Below are 19,661 nucleotides of genomic sequence, written 5' to 3'. Positions count from 1 at the left end.
ACAGATCAAAGTAAAGATAGCATGTATAACTTAAATCATAAACCTAGAACAAGTTAGAACTAATCCTACCAAAAAAAGGCAACCGCATGTATAAATATAATCACTTTGGCCATGGGGCATGGGCAGACTTCTATCGCTCATAGAATAAAGATACCATAAGACTAAAAATGCAGATACAGCCAAAGATGTTCATTACAATCATGTGCAAATACCTCACAGTCATTCAAGCTTATTGACACAATCACTGTAAACTAGCCTTCCATGTTTAAAAGACGATGATTCTACAAAACAGCACTGCCTTTAAGCTTCCTAGTACCACAAAATGGTACTGTTATATCATTGCAAAACACGTACCGTATGTATCAACACATGTGATAGGACCCGCAACATCTGAAGGGTTACTAATGGAACCAACAGCATTCTTAGCAAAGACCCGGAATTCATATTGGGAATTCTGTGTCAGACCAGTTACTGTGAACTGAGTCTCAATAACATTGGTGAAGCTAGCTTTTGTCCATCTGCCATCTGGAAGATCACGTCTTTCTACGATGTATCCAGTGATCTTGCTACCACCATCAAATGCTGGCTTCTGCCATGACAGAGTGATAGCAGTCTTGGACATATCCGACACGCGAAGGTTTCTTGGTGGTTCTGCAGTAGGAAACATAAGAGTATTGCTGATGAATAACAGCTGTTTTGAATATTGGCTTACTGTACAGGATGGAATATCACAGGGGTAAAAAAAAAAAAAAAAAAAAAAGCACCACTTAAATGGTTGGGCTTCTTTATTTTCTTAGGGAATACATACCACAAGCATCAATTGCAAGGACTGGATCAGAAGGATGACTTGCTTTTCCAATGCCAGCTGCGTTTTCTGCATAAACTCTAAATTCATAGATAAGGCCAGCACTGATGGTGGTGACTTTGAAGTGAGTTGTGCGAATGAGGGTCTTGTTAGCCTTCTGCCATAATATACTATTCCTGTCTTTCATTTCCAGGTGGTATCCAATGACTGCACTGCCACCGTTAGTGACTGGTTCATGCCATCCAACAGTAATACTCTCTCGTGTGACATTCGTGACCCATGGTGTGGAAGGAGGGCCAGGGGTAGCTAATGATATAAAAAGAAGTGATTAATTGTTAACAAAATTGTATTTTCAACATCAGACCATTAAAACATCGACCTATGGTGTGAGAAGCATATTACTCACTATAAGGAAGCTTGACAACCACACATTGTGAGTCTATGTGATCGCTGATGCCAAAACGGTTCTCAGCTTTGATGCGGAATTGGTATTCTTCTCCTGTTGTGAGCTTCATAACTTTGATAACAGTTCTAGCAACGGTTGCAGACACTTCAGACCAAGCAGCAGTACTTGTTTCTCTTTTCAGTACGATGTAGTTGGTAACTTGACTTCCACCATCATAAGCTGGAGGCTGCCATCTGAGTGTTACACTCTCTTCAGTGATATCACTAAGGACAACAGGACCAACAGGAGGACTGGGTCTATCCAGCACAACAATATTAACAAATGATTTTGTGGTGCCACTTGAGTTGGCAGCAGTAATGTCATATCTGCCAGCATCAGCAGCCACACTTTCTTTAAGGTTAATGATGAAACTTTCTGCAGTGGTTTCTGTGTGAAATCTCATGGTAGGTTTCAGTGGAATACCATCTCTAGACAATGTCACCTTTGGCATTGGTTTTCCAGAAACTGGAATTTCAACTTTCAGGTTTGATCCAGCTCGAATATATACAGTGTTATGAGGGAAGCCCTTCATGTCAACCTCAGGAGATTCTGAAAAAGAAAACATTTTCAAACCATTAAAAAAATGTTCTCTCTTTTAAAATATGAATCCAATCTAATGTGTATCAACCTTTGCCTCATGTCAGAAAGCATACCTAATTGTTCTTTAACTGTTACAGGGAGCAGTAGTTCCTTAGGATCGCTTAAACCAGCTTGGTTTTCTGCAGACACCCTGAAGAAATAGTCAACATTCTCCTTAAGGCCATGAACAACATGATGAGTTGTCTTTACAACTGCACACTTAACCCATTTTTGCTGTCCTTTCTCAAGGGCTTCAATGAGGTAGCTCACAATTCTGCTTCCACCATCATGTTCTGGTTTTAGCCATGAAAGAGAAACACTGTCCTTTGTGACATTTGTTACTCCAAGTTTTTCTGGTGGGCTGGGTTTTTCTAAGAAAAAAAGTGCAACAGGTTAAAGAATTTAGCAAGTATTTACTTTTTATTTTAGCAACTACACAGGAAAGCCATATGGATTGAGAAAATGTGTTTTTAAATAAATTTGTATATTAGAAACATTTTAAGTAAAATGCAAGCAAAATTTAAAATTCAAGCTATTACTTAGCTATTTTTTATTTGTAAAACCACAGACATACCTACCATAATATTATCTTTTTACTGTAACTAGATGTAACACTTTTCATATTATTTGGAAGTAAACATTTTAAAACATGTATTGTTTTAAATATTAACAAATATGTTTCTTAGTAAAACACACCTGTTATTTTTGTTCCCTCCTTGGTCTCAGAAGGCACTCCAACACCGTACTCATTTTCTCCAGAAACCCGGAAGTAGTAAATGGCACCTTCTTGCAAGCCGGTCACTTTGTAGGACAGACGATGACAATTGTTTGTCACAGTGACCCACGCTTTTTTGCTAGCTTCTCGTTTTTCAATAACGTAGTTCTTTACAGGTGCTCCGCCATCATTTTCAGGAACATCCCAAGATAACACAGCAGATTCTTTAGTTACATCTTTTGCTGCAATGTTAGATGGTGGGCCAGGAGTATCAAGAACTTTGACAACTAAAGTCAAGGTAGCAGTGTTCAGGATGTTTTGCAATGTTAGTGTGTATTTTCCAGAATCGTTTCTTGTTGCTTTTTCAATAGTAAGAGATGTGCAATTATCTGAAGTGTCAATGCTTGCTCGTGTACGGAGATCAGTGTCTGGTTTGTTCCATGTTACATTTGGGACTGGTTTGCCTCTGAAAGGAACAGTCATTGTGAATGATCCACCAGCCTTTACAATTAAAGTCTTCCGCATTTCACTGTCAATATCAAAGGAAGGTTCTTCTTCTCTTTCTTTTGCTACCTGAGGTTCCGAGATTTCACTTGGTTCACTGGCACCAATTTTGTTAATGGATTTTACTCTAAAGATGTACTCAGAGCCTGCTACTAATCCCGTTATGGTGTATTCTGTGCCTCTTAAGTTTTGAATAGCAGTTGTCCAGTCAGTTTCATCGGTTTTCTTGTATTCAACTGTGTATCCTGTTACTGGAGCACCTCCATCAAACAGTGGCTTTGTCCAGCCAATGGTTATATTTGACCTTGTAGAATCCACAATCTTAGGTTTAGATGGAGGAGATGGCAAGAACACTGGATCTTCTGCCCGAATTAATGGTGTGGTTTCACTTGGAAGGCTGAGGCCAGCAGCATTTTCTGCATAAACCCGGAATTCATATTCGCAACCTTCACGGAGACCAGATGATTTCACTCTTAAATCATAAACTGGCTTTTTGTTTACACGAATCCATCTTAGGCTAGTTTTCTCACGTCTTTCAATTATATAGCCAGAGATCTCATTGCCTCCATCAGACTCAGGTCTTGCCCAGCAGAGAGTTATCGAATCTTTGCTGACACTGGTGATCTCTAAAGATGTAGGTGGACTTGGGACTGTAAATGGGTCTAGGGCTCTGACAGCAACACTTTCTAGAGGCTCACCAACACCATACTTGTTAACTCCCATCACTCTGAAAATATACTCATTACCCTTCAGTAGTTTTGTCACTTTACAGGATGTTGTTCTAAGCTCTCCTTCACAAAGTGTCCATGCAATTCTGCTGGTCTCACGTTTTTCTACAATATAATAATCAATATCTGCACCACCATTTTCTTGAGGGGGTCCCCATGATAAATGGCACTTTTCAGCAGTAAGGCCATTTATTTCTAATGGGCCTGCAGGTGGGCCAGGTCTATCAAGTACTTTGCAATTAATTGCCAAAGATCTTGTTCCTGCAACATTTTGTAATGTTAGTACATACTGTCCTGAATCACCTCGGATACAGTCCTTAACGGTTATTGCAGTAGTGTGATCTGTTGAGGCTATTTCAACTCTAGCTTTTCCTTCAAGCTCCTTGCCATCCTTTGTCCATGAAATCACTGGAACTGGTCGTCCTGCAACATCAGCATTGACTTTAAACACCTCTCCAGCTTTCACAACTACAACATCCCTGAATTTGGCATCCATCATAATTCTTGGAGCTTCTACATCATCTTTTACAGTCACAGGTCCAGTTGATTCAGATGGCTGACTGAAGAGTCCAGCAGCATTCTTTGCAATGACACGGAATTCATATCGCTGGTCTTCTGTAAGTCCACCTACGTCAAAGTATGTTTCTTGCACATTAGTAAAATTGCACTTTAGCCAACGACCATCTGGTAACTCTCTGCGTTCAATAATATATCCTGTTACTTTAGCTCCACCATCATATTCTGGTTTAGTCCATTTCAGTGATACACATGTTCTTGTAATATTAGTAACTTCTGGTTGACCAGGAGGATCACATGGATCTCTTGCAGCAACTGGTTCACATGTTTTACTGCATTTGCCTATTCCGGCAATGTTTTCAGCATACACACGATATTCATACAGCAGTCCTTCATCAAGACCTGTAACTTTCATTTGCGTATCAGGTATAAGGCTCTTGTTGACTTTTGTCCAAAGAATGCTGCTTCTTTCTTTACGCTCCAAGTGATATCCTAGTACTCTGCTACCTCCATCATTAACTGGTACCTGCCAAGTTACAATCATGAAAGCTTTAGTTGCATGTGCCACATGAGGAGTTCCAGGTGGTCCCGGAGGCTTAAATGGATACTCTACCACAACAGAAGGAGAATTAGTGTAAGTGCTTTTCCCATAGCGGTTTTCTGCACAAATACGGAATTGATATTCAGAGCCAGTGGTGAGTCGAGATACTTTAATTGATGTTCTTGCAACTGCTGCAGATACTACATCCCATGTTGTTGTGGTAGTTTCTCGCTTCTCCACAATGTAATTGCTAATATGGCACCCACCATCATATCCTGGAGGTTTCCAAGACAGAGTTACACTATCAGCACTAATTTCATCAATATGCACATCAGTTGGTGGTCCTGGTCTGTCGAGGACAACTACAGTTAAAGAAGCTGTTGTTGATCCGGCAGTATTTGAAAGATGTAATTCATAATGTCCCAAATCTTCATTTGAAGCTTCCTTGATGGACAGTAAAGTTGAAGTCTTTGATGTCTGAACATTTACCCTGGTTGTCTCTTTTAAGGGATTCCCATCCTTCTTCCAGCTAACAGTTGGAAGAGGTCGCCCCCTGAATGGCACATCAATCTTAAGATCATCTCCAGCTTTCACAGTGAATGTGTTGAAAAGGAGCTCAGCAGATGGCTGGATTTCAATATCTTTTGCAATGACTGGGACACCAAGTTCTCTTGGATCACTTTTTCCTTTTTCATTAACAGCAATCACTCTGAAACTGTACTCTTCTCCCATACTTAAACCTGTTATTGTTGCTTCTAATGTTTTCACCTGTGTACATGCACTCCATTTTATACTTCCTTTAGTTTGCATTTCTACTATATAACCAGTAATTTTACTACCACCATCGCTCTCTGGCTTTTCCCATTTAATTGAAGCAGAGTTGCGAGTCACATCAACAAGAATGACCTTTGCAGGTGGAGAAGGTGGTTCAGAAACCTTAATTGGGTCAGGTGTTTCTGCTGGTAAGCCAACCCCATATTCATTTACAGCTAGAACACGGAAGTAATAACTACATCCTTCTTGTAGTTGAGTAATTTTGAAGGAATTCTTCGTGCAGTTGTTTGTAATTGTGGCATATGCCTTTCTTGTGGATTCTCGCTTTTCAACTACATAGTTGGTAATTTTAGCTCCACCATCAATAAGTGGTGGTTCCCAGGCTAATGTTACAAAATCTTTCTTCACTTCTCTGATTGTCAGGTTTATAGGTGCACTAGGTGTATCAAGCACTCTGACATTAACAAAAGCTGATTTTTTGCCACTGTTGTTCTCTAAAGTAAGATTGTATCTTCCACTATCAAATCTATTCACATTGTCAATGACCAGCATTGTATAAGAACTGGTGACTTCAATCTGAGCTCGCTCACTAATTGTTCCTTCTGCTTTCTCCCATTTAACTTCAGGTTCTGGTCTTCCTTTGATGGTGACAAAGAGGCGTAATGTACCACTAGCACGTACAGTGACTACTTTTCTGAGATCTGCATCAAGCTCAATTTCAGGAGGTTCAATCTTGTCTGCTGCTATGACTGTACCAGGTATAGTAGCAGGTTCTCCTACTCCTTCTGAGTTGATGGCACAGATGCGGAAGTTATACTCCTGGTTCTCTTTAAGTTTTGTAACAGTGAACTGTTTTGCTTGTAGGCCTGTTGGTGGTGTGCAGGTAGTCCATTCATCAGCAGCAGCTTCTTTTACTTCTACTACGTATCCCTTAACTGGAGCACCACCATCATAAATGGGCTTACTCCAGGCAAGGGAAACTGATGATCTGGAAGTGTCTGTAACCTTTGGATTACTTGGTGGACCTGGTGGATATAATACATCACAAGCACGATAGAAAATGGATGGTTCACTGGGTTCCCCTACCCCTGCAGCATTTTCAGCAGAAACTCTAAATTCATAGAAATGCCCATCACTAAGACCTGTTGCTCTGAATCGCAAGTCCGTCAGCCTTTTCTTATTGCATTTGGTCCACCGGATACCATCTTTGTCTCGTTTTTCAAGTATGTAACCTTCAATTTCAGCTCCCCCATCATCTTCTGGGCGACACCATGTTACCACCATAGAATCTTTTGTGATTGCTGAAACTTCAGGTGTTGAAGGAGGACCAGGGGGTTTGTATGGATTACGAGCCACAATTGGCTCAGATTCCAACGGTTCTCCAGTTCCATATTTGTTCACTGCCATTACACGGAAAATGTACTCATTGCCAGCAAGGAGTCTGGTTACTTTGTGGTTAAGAGCCTGCACATCTGTTGCTACTTGTGTCCATGAAAGCCTGCTTGTCTCTCTCTTCTCAATGATATAATGTGAGATACTAGAACCACCATCATGTAAAGGTGGAGCCCATGCCAAGTAGCATTTTTCTGCAGTGACACCTGTAACTTTCAAAGGTCCTTCTGGAGGTCCTGGCCTGTCAAGCACTTTTACAGTGATTGGTATAGATTTTGTGCCACCAACATTTCTGAGGTTAAGAGTATAGTGACCTCCATCTACTCTTACACAGTCTTTGACAGTAAGAGTTGTTTTCTTAATGGTAGATTTAATTTCCATTCTTGCAGTTGCTTCTTCAAGGTCTTTACCATCTTTTGACCATGTAATGTCAGGAATAGGTTTGCCGTGGATATCAGCTTCAAGAACAAAGGTTTCTCCAGCATGAACAACAATGACATCTTTGTATTTAGGATCCAGAGAAGCCCCTGGTGCTTCAATTTCATCTCTGGCAGTAATGGGCCCTGTACTTTCAGATGGTTCACTCAAGCAACCTGCTGCATTTCTTGCAATTACTCTAAATTCGTATCGTTGGTCTTCAACAAGACCACTTACTGTAAATTCTGTTTCCAACACATTTGTAAAGCTGGCTTTCATCCAGCGACCATCTGGTAGTTCTTTCTTTTCTACAATATATCCAGTTATTTTGCTTCCACCATCATATGCTGGTTTTTTCCACTTCAGCGTGATATTATTTCTCGTAACAACAATGGCCTCTGGGCGGCCAGGTGGGTCACAAGGATCTCGGGCAACATATAATTCTGATACTTTGCTGACTTTGCCAATGCCAACAATGTTTTCAGCAGAAACTCTGAACTCATATTCAAGACCTTCTTCAAGGCCATCTGTTTTGTATTTGGTGTCTGCAATGAGTGACTTGTTCTGTTTTGTCCAAAGAATGCTGTTCTTATCCTTACGTTCAAGATGGTAGCCAAGAACTTTGCTTCCTCCATCATTAACTGGTTCATGCCACTCTACAATCATATGGTCCTTGGAAGCTGCTGTTACAAATGGGGTTCCAGGTGGCCCAGGCACCTTGTAGGGGTATTGCACAACAACTGGTTTAGAATCCAAAGGAGAGCTCTTCCCATATCTATTTTCGGCAGAAATCCTGAACTGGTATTCAGAACCTGTTTTAAGCTTTGTTGCTTTGATAGTTGTTCTTGCAACTGTTGCTGACACAATGCTCCACGTGGTAGTGCTTGTGTCACGCTTTTCTACTATATAGTTGCTTATCTGACAGCCGCCAGTATAATCAGGTGGATCCCATGATATAACAACAAAGTCTGCGCTAACTTCATCAAAGCGGACAGGTCCTTGTGGTGGGCCAGGCTTTTCCAGTACAATTATGCTCAGGTGCTCTGTTGCCGTACCTGCTGTGTTTGTTGCTGTTACTGTATATTTACCAAAGTCTTCCTTGTTGCTTTCTTTAATATGTAAGATAGTTGATGTTGATGTATCCTGAATATGTAACCTGGTTGTCTGTTTCAGTGGCTGCTCATTCTTCGTCCAAGTAATCGTAGGTTTGGGTCTACCTATAAATGGTACTTCTACCTTTAGATCTTCTCCAGCCTGTACACTGTATGTATTAAACATCAGTTTGAAACTTGGCTCAATTGTCAAGTCTTTAGCTATCACAGGAATTCCAAGTGCTCTGGGATCACTTTTGCCTTTTTCATTGTAGGCAATCACACGAAATTGGTATTCCTGTCCTGAACTCAAACCAGACACAACTGCATTGCATGTTTTGGTCTCACTAACAACACTCCATTTTTCTGTTCCTTTAGGCAGCATTTCAACAACGTATCCCAAAATTCTGCTACCTCCATCATGTTCAGGTTTTTCCCATGTAAATGATGCACTTCTCTGAGTCACATCGGTGAGTGTTACTTTCCCAGGAGGCAGAGGTGGCTCAGAGGCTTTGACAGCGTCCGTGGTTTCAGCTGGAACACCAATTCCAAATTCATTTTCAGCCATAACTCTGAAGTAATAAATTGCTCCTTCCGTAAGATTTTCCACTTTAAAACTTGTCTTGCCACACTTAGCACTTACATTTGCAAATGCCTTCCTGGTTGACTCACGCTTGTCTATTACATAGTTCTTTACCTTTGCACCACCATCGATAATGGGTGGTTCCCACGATAATACAGCAGAATCCTTCCTTATATCTTTTACCACTAAGTTTTGTGGTGGTCCTGGTGTGTCCAAGACTTTTACTGTAACAAATGCAGATTTAGAACCACTGCTGTTCTCCAACTTAAGAATGTACTTTCCAGCATCATTTCTATCACAGTTGTCAATTGAAAGTTGTGTGTAGTTTATGCCTTTATCAATCTGAACTTTTTCTGTGAATTCACCTTCCTCTCGAGACCATGTGATGTCTGGTGTTGGTCGTCCTCTGAATGGTATGTGAATCCTAGCAGAGCCGCCAGCTCTAACCACTATCCCTTTCCTTAGCTCTGAATCAATATCAAGTTCTGGAGCTTCAAGTTTGTCTTCCGGTTTAATAGTACCAGGAACTGATGCAGCCTCTCCTACACCAATCTTGTTGAGGGCACACACTCGTAGTTTATATTCTTGATGTTCAGTAAGCTTTTTGATTTCAAATCGAGTGGCACGTACACCTGTCTGTGGAGTAACAAGTGACCATTCATCTTCATCTGCTTTGCAGATTTCTACAAGGTATCCCTGGATTTCGCAACCACCATCATAAATAGGTTTACTCCAAGCAAGTGTAACAGAAGTTTTGGTGGTATCCACAACATGGGTGTTTGTAGGTGGGCCAGGCTTGAACATGGGGTCACAAGCTTTAAAGTAAGGAGAAACTTGGCTTGGTTCACTCACTCCAGCAGCATTTTCAGCAGAAACTCTGAATTCATATTCATGATCCTCTGTTAAACCTGTAACTCTTAATCGCAAATCTGTAATTCGGCGTTTATTGCATTTTATCCATCTGATGCCTGCTCGGTCTCTCTTTTCTACTATGTAACCTATGATTTCACTACCTCCATCGCTATCTGGCCGGCTCCAGCAGACAGTCATAGAATCCTTTGTGATGTTGGTAATTTCCAAAGCCTTTGGTGGTCCAGGAACCACAAATGGATTTTTCATCATTACTGGCACAGATTCTAAAGGCTCACCAACCCCGTATTTGTTAACTGCCATAATACGGAAAACATATTCATTTCCTTCCAAGAGTTTTGTTACTTTCAGCATTGTAGGTAAAACCTCTGAAGCAACAACAGTCCATGCTAGGCGACTAGTTTCTCTCTTCTCTACAATGTAATGAGAAATATCACTGCCACCATCATGAAGAGGAGGAGCCCATGCCAATGAACATTTTTCAGCTGTAACTCCTGTCACTTGGACTGGGCCCTCTGGAGGTCCTGGCCTGTCCAGGACTTTTACATTTACTGGTACTGTTTTTGTTCCTGCAACATTAGAGGCTTCTAAAATGTACTGTCCACCATCAACTCTAATAGCATCTTTTACAATTATTAATGCACTGAAATCTGTGTTCTTTATTTCATATCTAGCAGTTTCCTCAAGTTCTTTATCTCCTTTGTACCACTTAATGGTTGGTAGTGGCTTTCCATGAACATCAGCCTCAAGTCTGAATGTTTCACCAGCATTTACAACAATTGTGTCTTTGTACTTCGGATCCATTGAAATTCGTGGAAGTTCAACTTCATCCCTTGCTGTTATTGGTCCTGTACTGTCAGAAGGTTTGCTTATTGCACCTGCAGCATTCTTTGCAATTACTCTAAATTCATATCTTTGGTCTTCAGTAAGCCCTGTTACAGTGAACTGAGTTTCAATGATATTTGTGAAGCTAGCTTTCATCCAGCGACCATCTGGTAAGTCACGTTTCTCTACAATATAACCAGTAATCTTACTTCCACCATCATATTCTGGTTTGGTCCACTGCAGAGTAATAGAGCTTCTTTTTATTATTATAGCTTCTGGGCGACCTGGAGGATCACATGGGTCACGAGCTACATAGCACTCAGAAACTTTACTTGTTTTGCCTACACCAACAATATTTTCAGCAGAAACTCGAAACTCATATTCAATTCCTTCTTCAAGGTTAGTTGTCTTAAAACTTGTGTCCTGAATAATAGTCTTGTTCACTTTAGCCCATAAAATGCTGTTTTTCTCCTTTCTCTCAAGGTGGTAGCCCAACACTCTACTGCCACCATCATTTATTGGTTCATGCCACTGCACGACCATGGAATCTTTTGTAACCGTTGTCACAAATGGTGTGCCAGGAGGTCCTGGTTCCTTGTAGGGGTACTGTGCTACAACTGGTGCAGATTCCAATGCAAAGCTCTGCCCGTACCTGTTCTCAGCAAATATTCTGAACTGGTACTCTGAACCAGTTTTCAGTTTAGTCACTTTCAGTGTAGTTCTTGCAACAGTAGCTGAAACTGTTTCCCATACAGTGGTTGTTGTATCTCTCTTGTGAACAACATAGTTGGTGATTTGGCAGCCACCTGTGTACACTGGGGGATTCCATGATAGGGTAATACTTTCTGCACTTATTTCATCAAACTTTACAGGTCCTACTGGAGGGTCAGGTTTGTCTAGAGTTATAATTTCAACAGAGGCAGACTTTTGCCCAACAACATTAGCCACAGTGATTTCATAAGTGCCACTGTCCTCTTTGCTAGTTTCTTTAATATTCAATATAGTAAGATCAGTCAAATCGCTAACATTCACCCTTGTCGTCTGCCTTAATGGCTGGCCATCTTTTACCCAGGTAACAGTTGGTTTCGGTCGACCTGCAATTGGTACTTCTACTTTCAGATCTTGTCCCACTTGGATACTATAACTGTGAAAAGCAGGTCTTACATCAGGTTCAATCACCAGGTCTTTGGCAACTATTGGAACTGCAAGTGCTTTAGGGTCACTCTTACCCTTTTCATTTACAGCCATTACTCTAAAAAGATATTCTTCCCCTTGAGTTAGGTTAGTAATAACCGCTTCAAGTGTTTTTACACGAGCACACTCTGACCACTTCTCACTACCCTTTGCTTGCATTTCAACGATGTATTGTATGATTTTGCTGCCACCATCATGTTCAGGTTTTGCCCAGCTTAGTGAGATACTGTTTCTCGTGACATCATCCACTGTTATTTTCCCAGGAGGCTGTGGAACTTCGGCAACTTTAACTGGGTCACTGGTTTCTGCAGGGAGGCCAATTCCATATTCATTCTCAGCAGAGATTCTAAAGAAGTAATAGCAGCCCTCCTGAAGTTGACCTACTTTCCATGAAGTCTTGTGGCAGTTTGTTACAACAGCTGCATATGCTTTTCTTGTTGCTTCACGCTTTTCAATAATGTAGTTCTTTATTTTTGCTCCACCGTCCAAGAGAGGAGGCTCCCATGAAAGTGAAACAGAGTCTTTAGTGATCTCTCTGATTTTTAAATTAACAGGTGCACTTGGGGTATCCAGTACTCTTACACTGACAAAGGCAGACTTGGTTCCACTGCTGTTTTCTAAAGTCAGAGTATACTTTCCAGTATCAAATCTGTTAACGTTGTCTAGAACAAGGGAAGTAAAGCTGCTAGTGGTATCAATAATAGCTGCCTCTCTGATCTCACCATCCATTTTACCCCATTTTACTTCAGGTGTTGGACGACCTCTGATGGGAACAAACAGTCTTAAGGAACCTCCTGCCCTCACATTTACAATCTTCCTTAATTCCATGTCAAGATCAAGGTCTGGTGCCTCCATCTTCTCTTCCACAATAACAGAACCAGGAACATCTGCATGCTCTCCAACTCCTGCTTTATTAACTGCACATATGCGGAATTTGTATTCATGTTTTTCCACTAATTTTTCTACTTCCATGTGAGTATTCTTAATTCCAGTTGGAGGGGTACAAATTGCCCACTGGCCATCACTTACATCACATTTTTCCACAATGTATCCCTGAATTTCAGAGCCACCATCGTAGATAGGTTTACCCCATGAAAGGAAAACTGAAGATCTTGTAACATCCACAACTTTAGGATTATTGGGTGGACCTGGCTTGTAAATAGGATCACACGCTTTGTAGTAAGTGGAAGGTGGGCTCGGTTCACTAAGACCAGCAGCATTTTCAGCTGAAACTCTGTACTCGTAATCATGATTTTCTATAAGCCCAGTCACTCTGTATCGCAGCTCACTTATCAAGCGTTTGTTACATCTTGTCCAGCGAATACCTTCCTTATCTCGTTTTTCAAGGACGTAGCCCAGGATTTCACTACCACCATCTGAGGCAGGCCTTTCCCATACAACTATCATAGAATCCTTGGTAATGGCTGTGACTTCTGGCGCTTTCGGTGCAAGTGGCACTACAAATGGGTTCTTTGCAAGAACTGGTTCGGACTCAAGAGGTTCACCAATGCCGTATTTATTTACCGCCATGATGCGGAAAACATATTCATTTCCTTCTAAAAGTTTTGTAACTTTGCAATTTAGGGTTTGCACATTTGAATCAATGATTGTCCATACCAAGCGACTGGTTTCCCTTTTTTCTACAACGTAGTGTGAAATATCGCTACCACCATCTTGTAGCGGAGGTTTCCATGACAGCATGCATTTTTCAGCAGTAACACCTGTAATCTCAACAGGACCTTCTGGTGGTCCAGGTCTATCAAGAACTTTGACGTTAACGGGAACTTTCTTTTCACCTGCAACATTCTTTGCCAGTAGTACGTACTGACCACTGTCAACTCTAATGGCTTCCTTCACACTAAGGCTTGTTGCAAAATCGGTACTCTTTATTTCCATACGAGCAGTGTTTGTCAGCTCATGATCACCTTTTAACCACTGAATGGAAGGTATTGGTTTGCCGTGAACATCAGCATCAAGCCTGAATGACTCACCAGCATGCACTACAATAGTGTCTTTGTATTTTGGATCCATACTTATATGAGGTGGTTCTACTTCATCTCTTGCTGTAATTGCCCCTGAGCTCTCAGATGGTTCACTGAAAATACCTGCAGCATTTCTTGCTATAACACGGAACTCATACCTCTGGTTTTCAACTAGACCAGTTACTTCAAATTGGGTATCAATGACATTTGTAAAGCTTGCTTTCATCCAACGACCATCAGGTAGCTCCTTCTTTTCAACAACATAGCCTGTGATCTTGCTTCCACCATCATATACAGGTTTCTTCCACTGAAGTGTTACTGAGCTTCTTGTGACGATTATAGGTTCTGGACGACCTGGAGGGTCACATGGATCATGTGCAGTATAGCATTCAGATGCTCTACTTGCCTTTCCAATGCCTACTATGTTTTCTGCATAAACTCTGAACTCATATTCAAGACCTTCCTCAAGGCCAGTTGTCTTAAATTTGGTATCTGGAATAGGTGTTTTATTGAGTTTAGCCCACAGAATGCTGTTTCTTTCTTTACGCTCCAAGTGATACCCAATGATCTTGCTACCACCATCATTGACTGGTTCATTCCACTGTACCACCATGCTGTCTTTTGAGACGTTTGTTACAAAAGGTGTTCCAGGTGGGCCGGGAACTTTAAATGGGTATTGGGCTATGATTGGCTCTGAAGTGAGATAGGTACTCTTCCCGTATCTGTTCTCAGCTGCGATTCTGAATTGATATTCACAGCCAGTCTTTAATCGACTTGCTTTTATAGTTGTTCTTGCAACAGTAGCTGACACAATCTGCCAAGTGGTGGTGGAAGTGTCTCTTTTTTCTACAATGTAATTATTGATAGAGATACCACCATCATACTTAGGTGGTTCCCAGGAAATGGTAATACTATCTGCTGTTACTTCATCTACTTTTACTGGTCCAGTTGGAGGTCCTGGTTTGTCAAGGACAACAATATTTAGGGTCTCAGTTGCTTCACCTGCAGAGTTTGTAAGTTTAACTAAATAATTCCCCACATCTTCTCTGCATGCTTCTTTTATTGTTAACACTGTGTTATTTTCTGAACTTTCTGCATTTACTCTTGTCGTTTGCTTCAATGCCACATTGTCTTTATGCCAAAACACTGCTGGTTTGGGTCGACCAACAAAAGGAACATCAACCTTTAAGTCCTCTCCTGCTAGAACACTGAAGGTGGTAAACAGTAGTTTGAAAGCTGGTGGAATCACAAGATCCTTTGCAATAACTGGTATACCCAGCTGGCGGGGATCGCTGATACCTTTCTCATTCTGAGCTGAAACACGGAAGGTGTATTCTTCACCTTGGATCAATCCTGTAATAGTGGCTTCAGTAACTTTTACTGTAGCACAAGTTGACCACTTTTCACTGCCTTTGCTTTGCATTTCTACAATGTAGCCCAGAATTCTGCTACCACCATCATGTTCAGGTTTTTCCCAAGATAAGGATACGCTATTTCTTGTGACATCCAACAAAGTTATTTTCCCTGGTGGAAGTGGTCTCTCTGATACTTTTACGGATTCTGAAGTTTCGACTGGAAGGCCTATTCCATACTCATTTTCAGCTAGGACTCTGAAGTAGTAGTTGCAGCCTTCTTGGAGTGAATCAACTTTCCAGGTGGTCTTGTGGCAATTGGCATTAACAGTTGAATAAGCTTTTCTTGTTGATTCACGCTTTTCAACAATGTAATTTTTTATTTTAGATCCACCATCTATGAGAGGAGGCTCCCATGTGAGTGTAACAGATGATTTTGTAACTTCTTTTATTTTCAAATCTTGAGGTGCCCCTGGGGTATCAAGAACTCTGACATTCACAAATGCTGACTTACTACCTGAGCTGTTTTCAATTGTCAGTATGTATTTGCCACTATCAAATCTATTTACGTTTTCAACAATAAGTAGAGTGTAAGAGCTTGTTGATTCAATGCTCGCTCTATCCAAAGATTCTCCATGTTCTCTTGTCCATTTTACTTCAGGCGCTGGTCTTCCTTTGATTGGGACAAAGAGCCTTAGAGTACAGCAGGCTCTAATAGTGACAACCTTACGTAGTTCTGCATCAAGTTCAATCTCTGGAGGTAGCATTCTTTCTTCAGCTTTTGGAGTCCCAGGAACAAGAGCAGGTTCTCCAAGACCTTCAGAGTTCATAGCATATATCCGTATTTTATACTCCTGATTTTCTTTCAGGTCAGTGATGGTAAAAGAAGTGGCCTTTAAACCTACTGGTGGAGTTACAATCTTCCACTCATCTTCTTCAGGTAGTGCGATCTCAACCATGTAACCTGTGATCTCTGAACCACCATCATATATTGGTTTGTTCCATGCTATTGTAATTGAGGACTTGCTGCTATCCAAAACACGAGGATTACCTGGGGGACCAGGCTTAAATACAGTATCACAAGCTTTATAGAATGGACTGGTTGGACTTGGCTCACTGACTCCAGCAGCATTTTCAGCCATGACTCTGTATTCATATTCATGGCCTTCTGTCAGTCCAGACACTTTATAACGTAAGTCAGTAACAACCCGTTTGTTACATTTCACCCACCGTAGACCAGCCCTGTCTCGACGTTCCACAATATAGTTAGTTATTGGGCTCCCACCATCAGAATCAGGATGGCCCCAACAGACAACCATAGAATCTTTTGTAATTGCTGTAACTTCAGGTGTTTTAGGTGGATCAGGTGGCACATATGGATTTACTGCAAGAACAGGCTCTGATTCCAGAGGCTCACCAACTCCATATTTGTTAACAGCCATAACACGGAACACGTACTCATTGCCCTTCAACAGTTTAGTAACCTTCAGTTTAGTTAATGGAACTTCTGTGGCTACAGCTGTCCATGCCAATCTACTGGTTTCACGTTTTTCAACCACATAATGGTCAATCTTTGCTCCTCCATCATCCAGTGGAGGTAGCCATGACAGCACACATTTTTCTGCAGTGACTTCAGACACAGTCAAAGGTCCTTCTGGGGGACCAGGTCTATCAAGAACTTTAACATTGAAGATATGCTTGGCAAAGCCACCAGGATTTGTTGCAGTAAGTGTATAGGCACCGCCATCTCTTCTTGAAGAATCTTTATTGATAAGAACAGTAGAGAAATCTGCTATTTTTATTTCTAATTTTGCTGTGTCTTCAAGTTCTTTTTCTCCTTTTGTCCATGTCATAGTTGGTGGAGGGCGACCTGAAACATCAGCCTCAAGTCTGAAGACTTCACCTGCTTTCAGCACTAAGGTGTCTTTGTATTTAGCATCCACCTTTATCTTTGGTGCTTCAATGTCATCTCTACAAGTTATTGCGTCTGATGGCTCAGAGGGCTGACTAACAGCCCCTCCAGCGTTCCTAGCAATCACACGGAATTCATAGGCAGCATCTTCTGTCAAACCACTTACAGTGAATTCAGTCTCTAGTATATTGCTGAAATTAGCCTTCAGCCAACGGCCATTAGGAAGGTCTCTTTTTTCAACAGTGTAGCCAGTTATCTTAAAACCTCCATTATATTCTGGTTTAGTCCACTTCAGTGTAACTGCATGTCTTGTAATGTTCAGAGGTATCGGCTTACCAGGTGGATCTATTGGGTCGAGGGCAAACACAGGCTCAGATGGCTTGCTTGGCTTACTTTTCCCAGCCAGATTTTCTGCTATAACACGGAATTCATATGCAATGCCATCAGTAAGTCCAGTTGATTTAAAGATATTGCCTGATACCAGCATTTTACTTACAGTCTGCCAAAGAATGCTATTTCGTTCTTTTCTTTCAACGTGATATCCCAGAATTGGGCTTCCACCATCAGTTACTGGTTCATTCCAGCTAATGGTCATGGTTTCTTTGGTGACTGCAATCACCTGAGGAGTGCCAGGAGGCCCAGGTACCTTAAATGGGTAGTTGGCAACTATAGTCTCTGAAGTAATGGCTGGACCAATTCCATATCTGTTTTGAGCTTTAACACGGAACTGATACTCAACTCCAGTAGTAAGTCGAGTGGCTTTAAATGTAGTACGTATCACTGTGGTTGCCAATTCAGTCCATGTGGTACTGTCAGTTTGACGCATTTCTACAACATAGTTACTTATTGGTACGCCACCATCATCCAAAGGAGGCTCCCATGAGAATGTTAGAAAGTCAGATGAAATTTCATCAAATTTAATTGGTCCAGTGGGAGGTCCAGGTATGTCATGAACCTGAACTGTGATTACTTCACTAACTTCTCCAACAATATTTTTAGCTGACAGTGGATATTGACCACTATCACTTCGTTTACATTCATTGATGGTTAGTATGGTTGCAGTTGCAGTATTTTCATAATTTACCCTTTGTGTTTGCTTAAGTATCTGGTCTTCTTTCTTCCAAGTCACAGTAGGCCTTGGACGACCAAGCACAGGGATTTCAATCTTGATATTGTCACCAGCTTTGGCAATGACTGTTTTCTGGTAGATACCACGGAGGTCAAACTCTGGTAGCATTGTTTGCTCCTTGATAATAACTGGTCTGCTTTCTCTTGGGGCACTTCTTCCAGCACTGTTAACTGCCATGACCTGGAAAGTATATTCTTCATTTTCAGTTAGATTCTTTACTACACAGTCCAGTGTTTTTACAGTGGTGATGTGTGCCCACTGGTTGGTTCCTTTTCTCTGTGCTTCAATTACATACCCAGTGATCTTGCTGCCACCGTCATGTTCTGGTTTTGGCCAAGCCAGGCTAACTGAGCTCCGTGTTACATCCATAATATTAAGGCTTTCAGGTGGGGATGGTGCCTCAGAAGCTCTTACTGGTTCTGCAGTTTCAGCTGGTTCACCAATACCATACTCATTTTCAGCCAGCACTCTGAAATAGTATTCACACCCCTCAGCCAAATTAGGAATCCTAAAGGAACACTTCTGGCAGTTGGTTGTGACTGTTGAATATGCTTTCCGAGTTGATTCACGTTTCTCAACAATATAGTTTGTTATACGTGAACCGCCATCTATCAGAGGCATATCCCATTGGAGGGTGATGCTGTCTTTGGTTATTTCTCTAGGCTTAAGGTTTATTGGTGGACCTGGTGTATCCAAGACTTTTACATTTACAAAGCCAGTCTTCTTACCAGCAGCATTTTCAAGAGTCATTATGTATTTTCCTGCATCATATCTGGTACACTCTGTGACAATCAAGAGTGTAAAAGAGTCTGTATTTTCAATATTGGCACGTCCTTTGAGTGAAACACCATCTTTTGTCCACGTAACTTCTGGGGCTGGACGTCCTTTAATTGGCACAAAAATCCGAATAGTTAATCCAGCTCTAACAACAAGTGTTCTTCTTAGCTCAGCATCTAATTCAAAGTCAGGAATCTCTTCCCGGTCTTTGATTTCCACACTTGGAATTATTGCTGGTTCACCGATACCTGCAGCATTCATGGCAGAGATTCTGAAATTGTATTTGGCTCCTGTCTGCAGATGAGCAACAACAAACTGAGTGATTCTTAAAGCAGTCCCTGTAGTGTCTTTTACCCATTCTTCTTCTCCTTCCTTTTGATGCTCTACTATATAACCAGTTATGTCAAGACCACCATCATAATGAGGCTTGCCCCAGGCTAAAGATGCACTTGTCTTTGTAGTATCAGTCACTCTTGGATTTGCAGGTGGACCTGGTGGGTCTGAAAAGTGAGGAAAAGATAAAAAGTTAC

The 19,661-nt window shown here is 41.3% G+C and overlaps 1 protein-coding gene across 1 annotated transcript in view; it reads right to left on the bottom strand.

Moving 5' to 3' along the window:
* TTN (titin) overlaps positions 1 to 19,661 on the bottom strand; it is a 239,280-nt gene that overhangs the window by 26,191 nt on the left and 193,428 nt on the right. The window contains exons 276-280 of the mRNA XM_049802399.1: positions 2,526 to 19,631; positions 1,904 to 2,200; positions 1,212 to 1,799; positions 809 to 1,111; positions 355 to 651 (exon numbers count right to left, since the gene is read on the bottom strand). Of these exons, the coding sequence (XP_049658356.1) occupies positions 355 to 651; positions 809 to 1,111; positions 1,212 to 1,799; positions 1,904 to 2,200; positions 2,526 to 19,631 (18,591 nt within the window). The remainder of the gene's footprint in view (positions 1 to 354; positions 652 to 808; positions 1,112 to 1,211; positions 1,800 to 1,903; positions 2,201 to 2,525; positions 19,632 to 19,661) is intronic.

The sequence above is a fragment of the Accipiter gentilis genome, chromosome 1 (assembly GCF_929443795.1).
Source record: "Accipiter gentilis chromosome 1, bAccGen1.1, whole genome shotgun sequence".
NCBI classification, from domain to species: domain Eukaryota; kingdom Metazoa; phylum Chordata; class Aves; order Accipitriformes; family Accipitridae; genus Astur; species Astur gentilis.
Note: the sequence above shows the minus strand (reverse complement) of the source record. Positions and strands in the feature narration are given on the sequence as shown.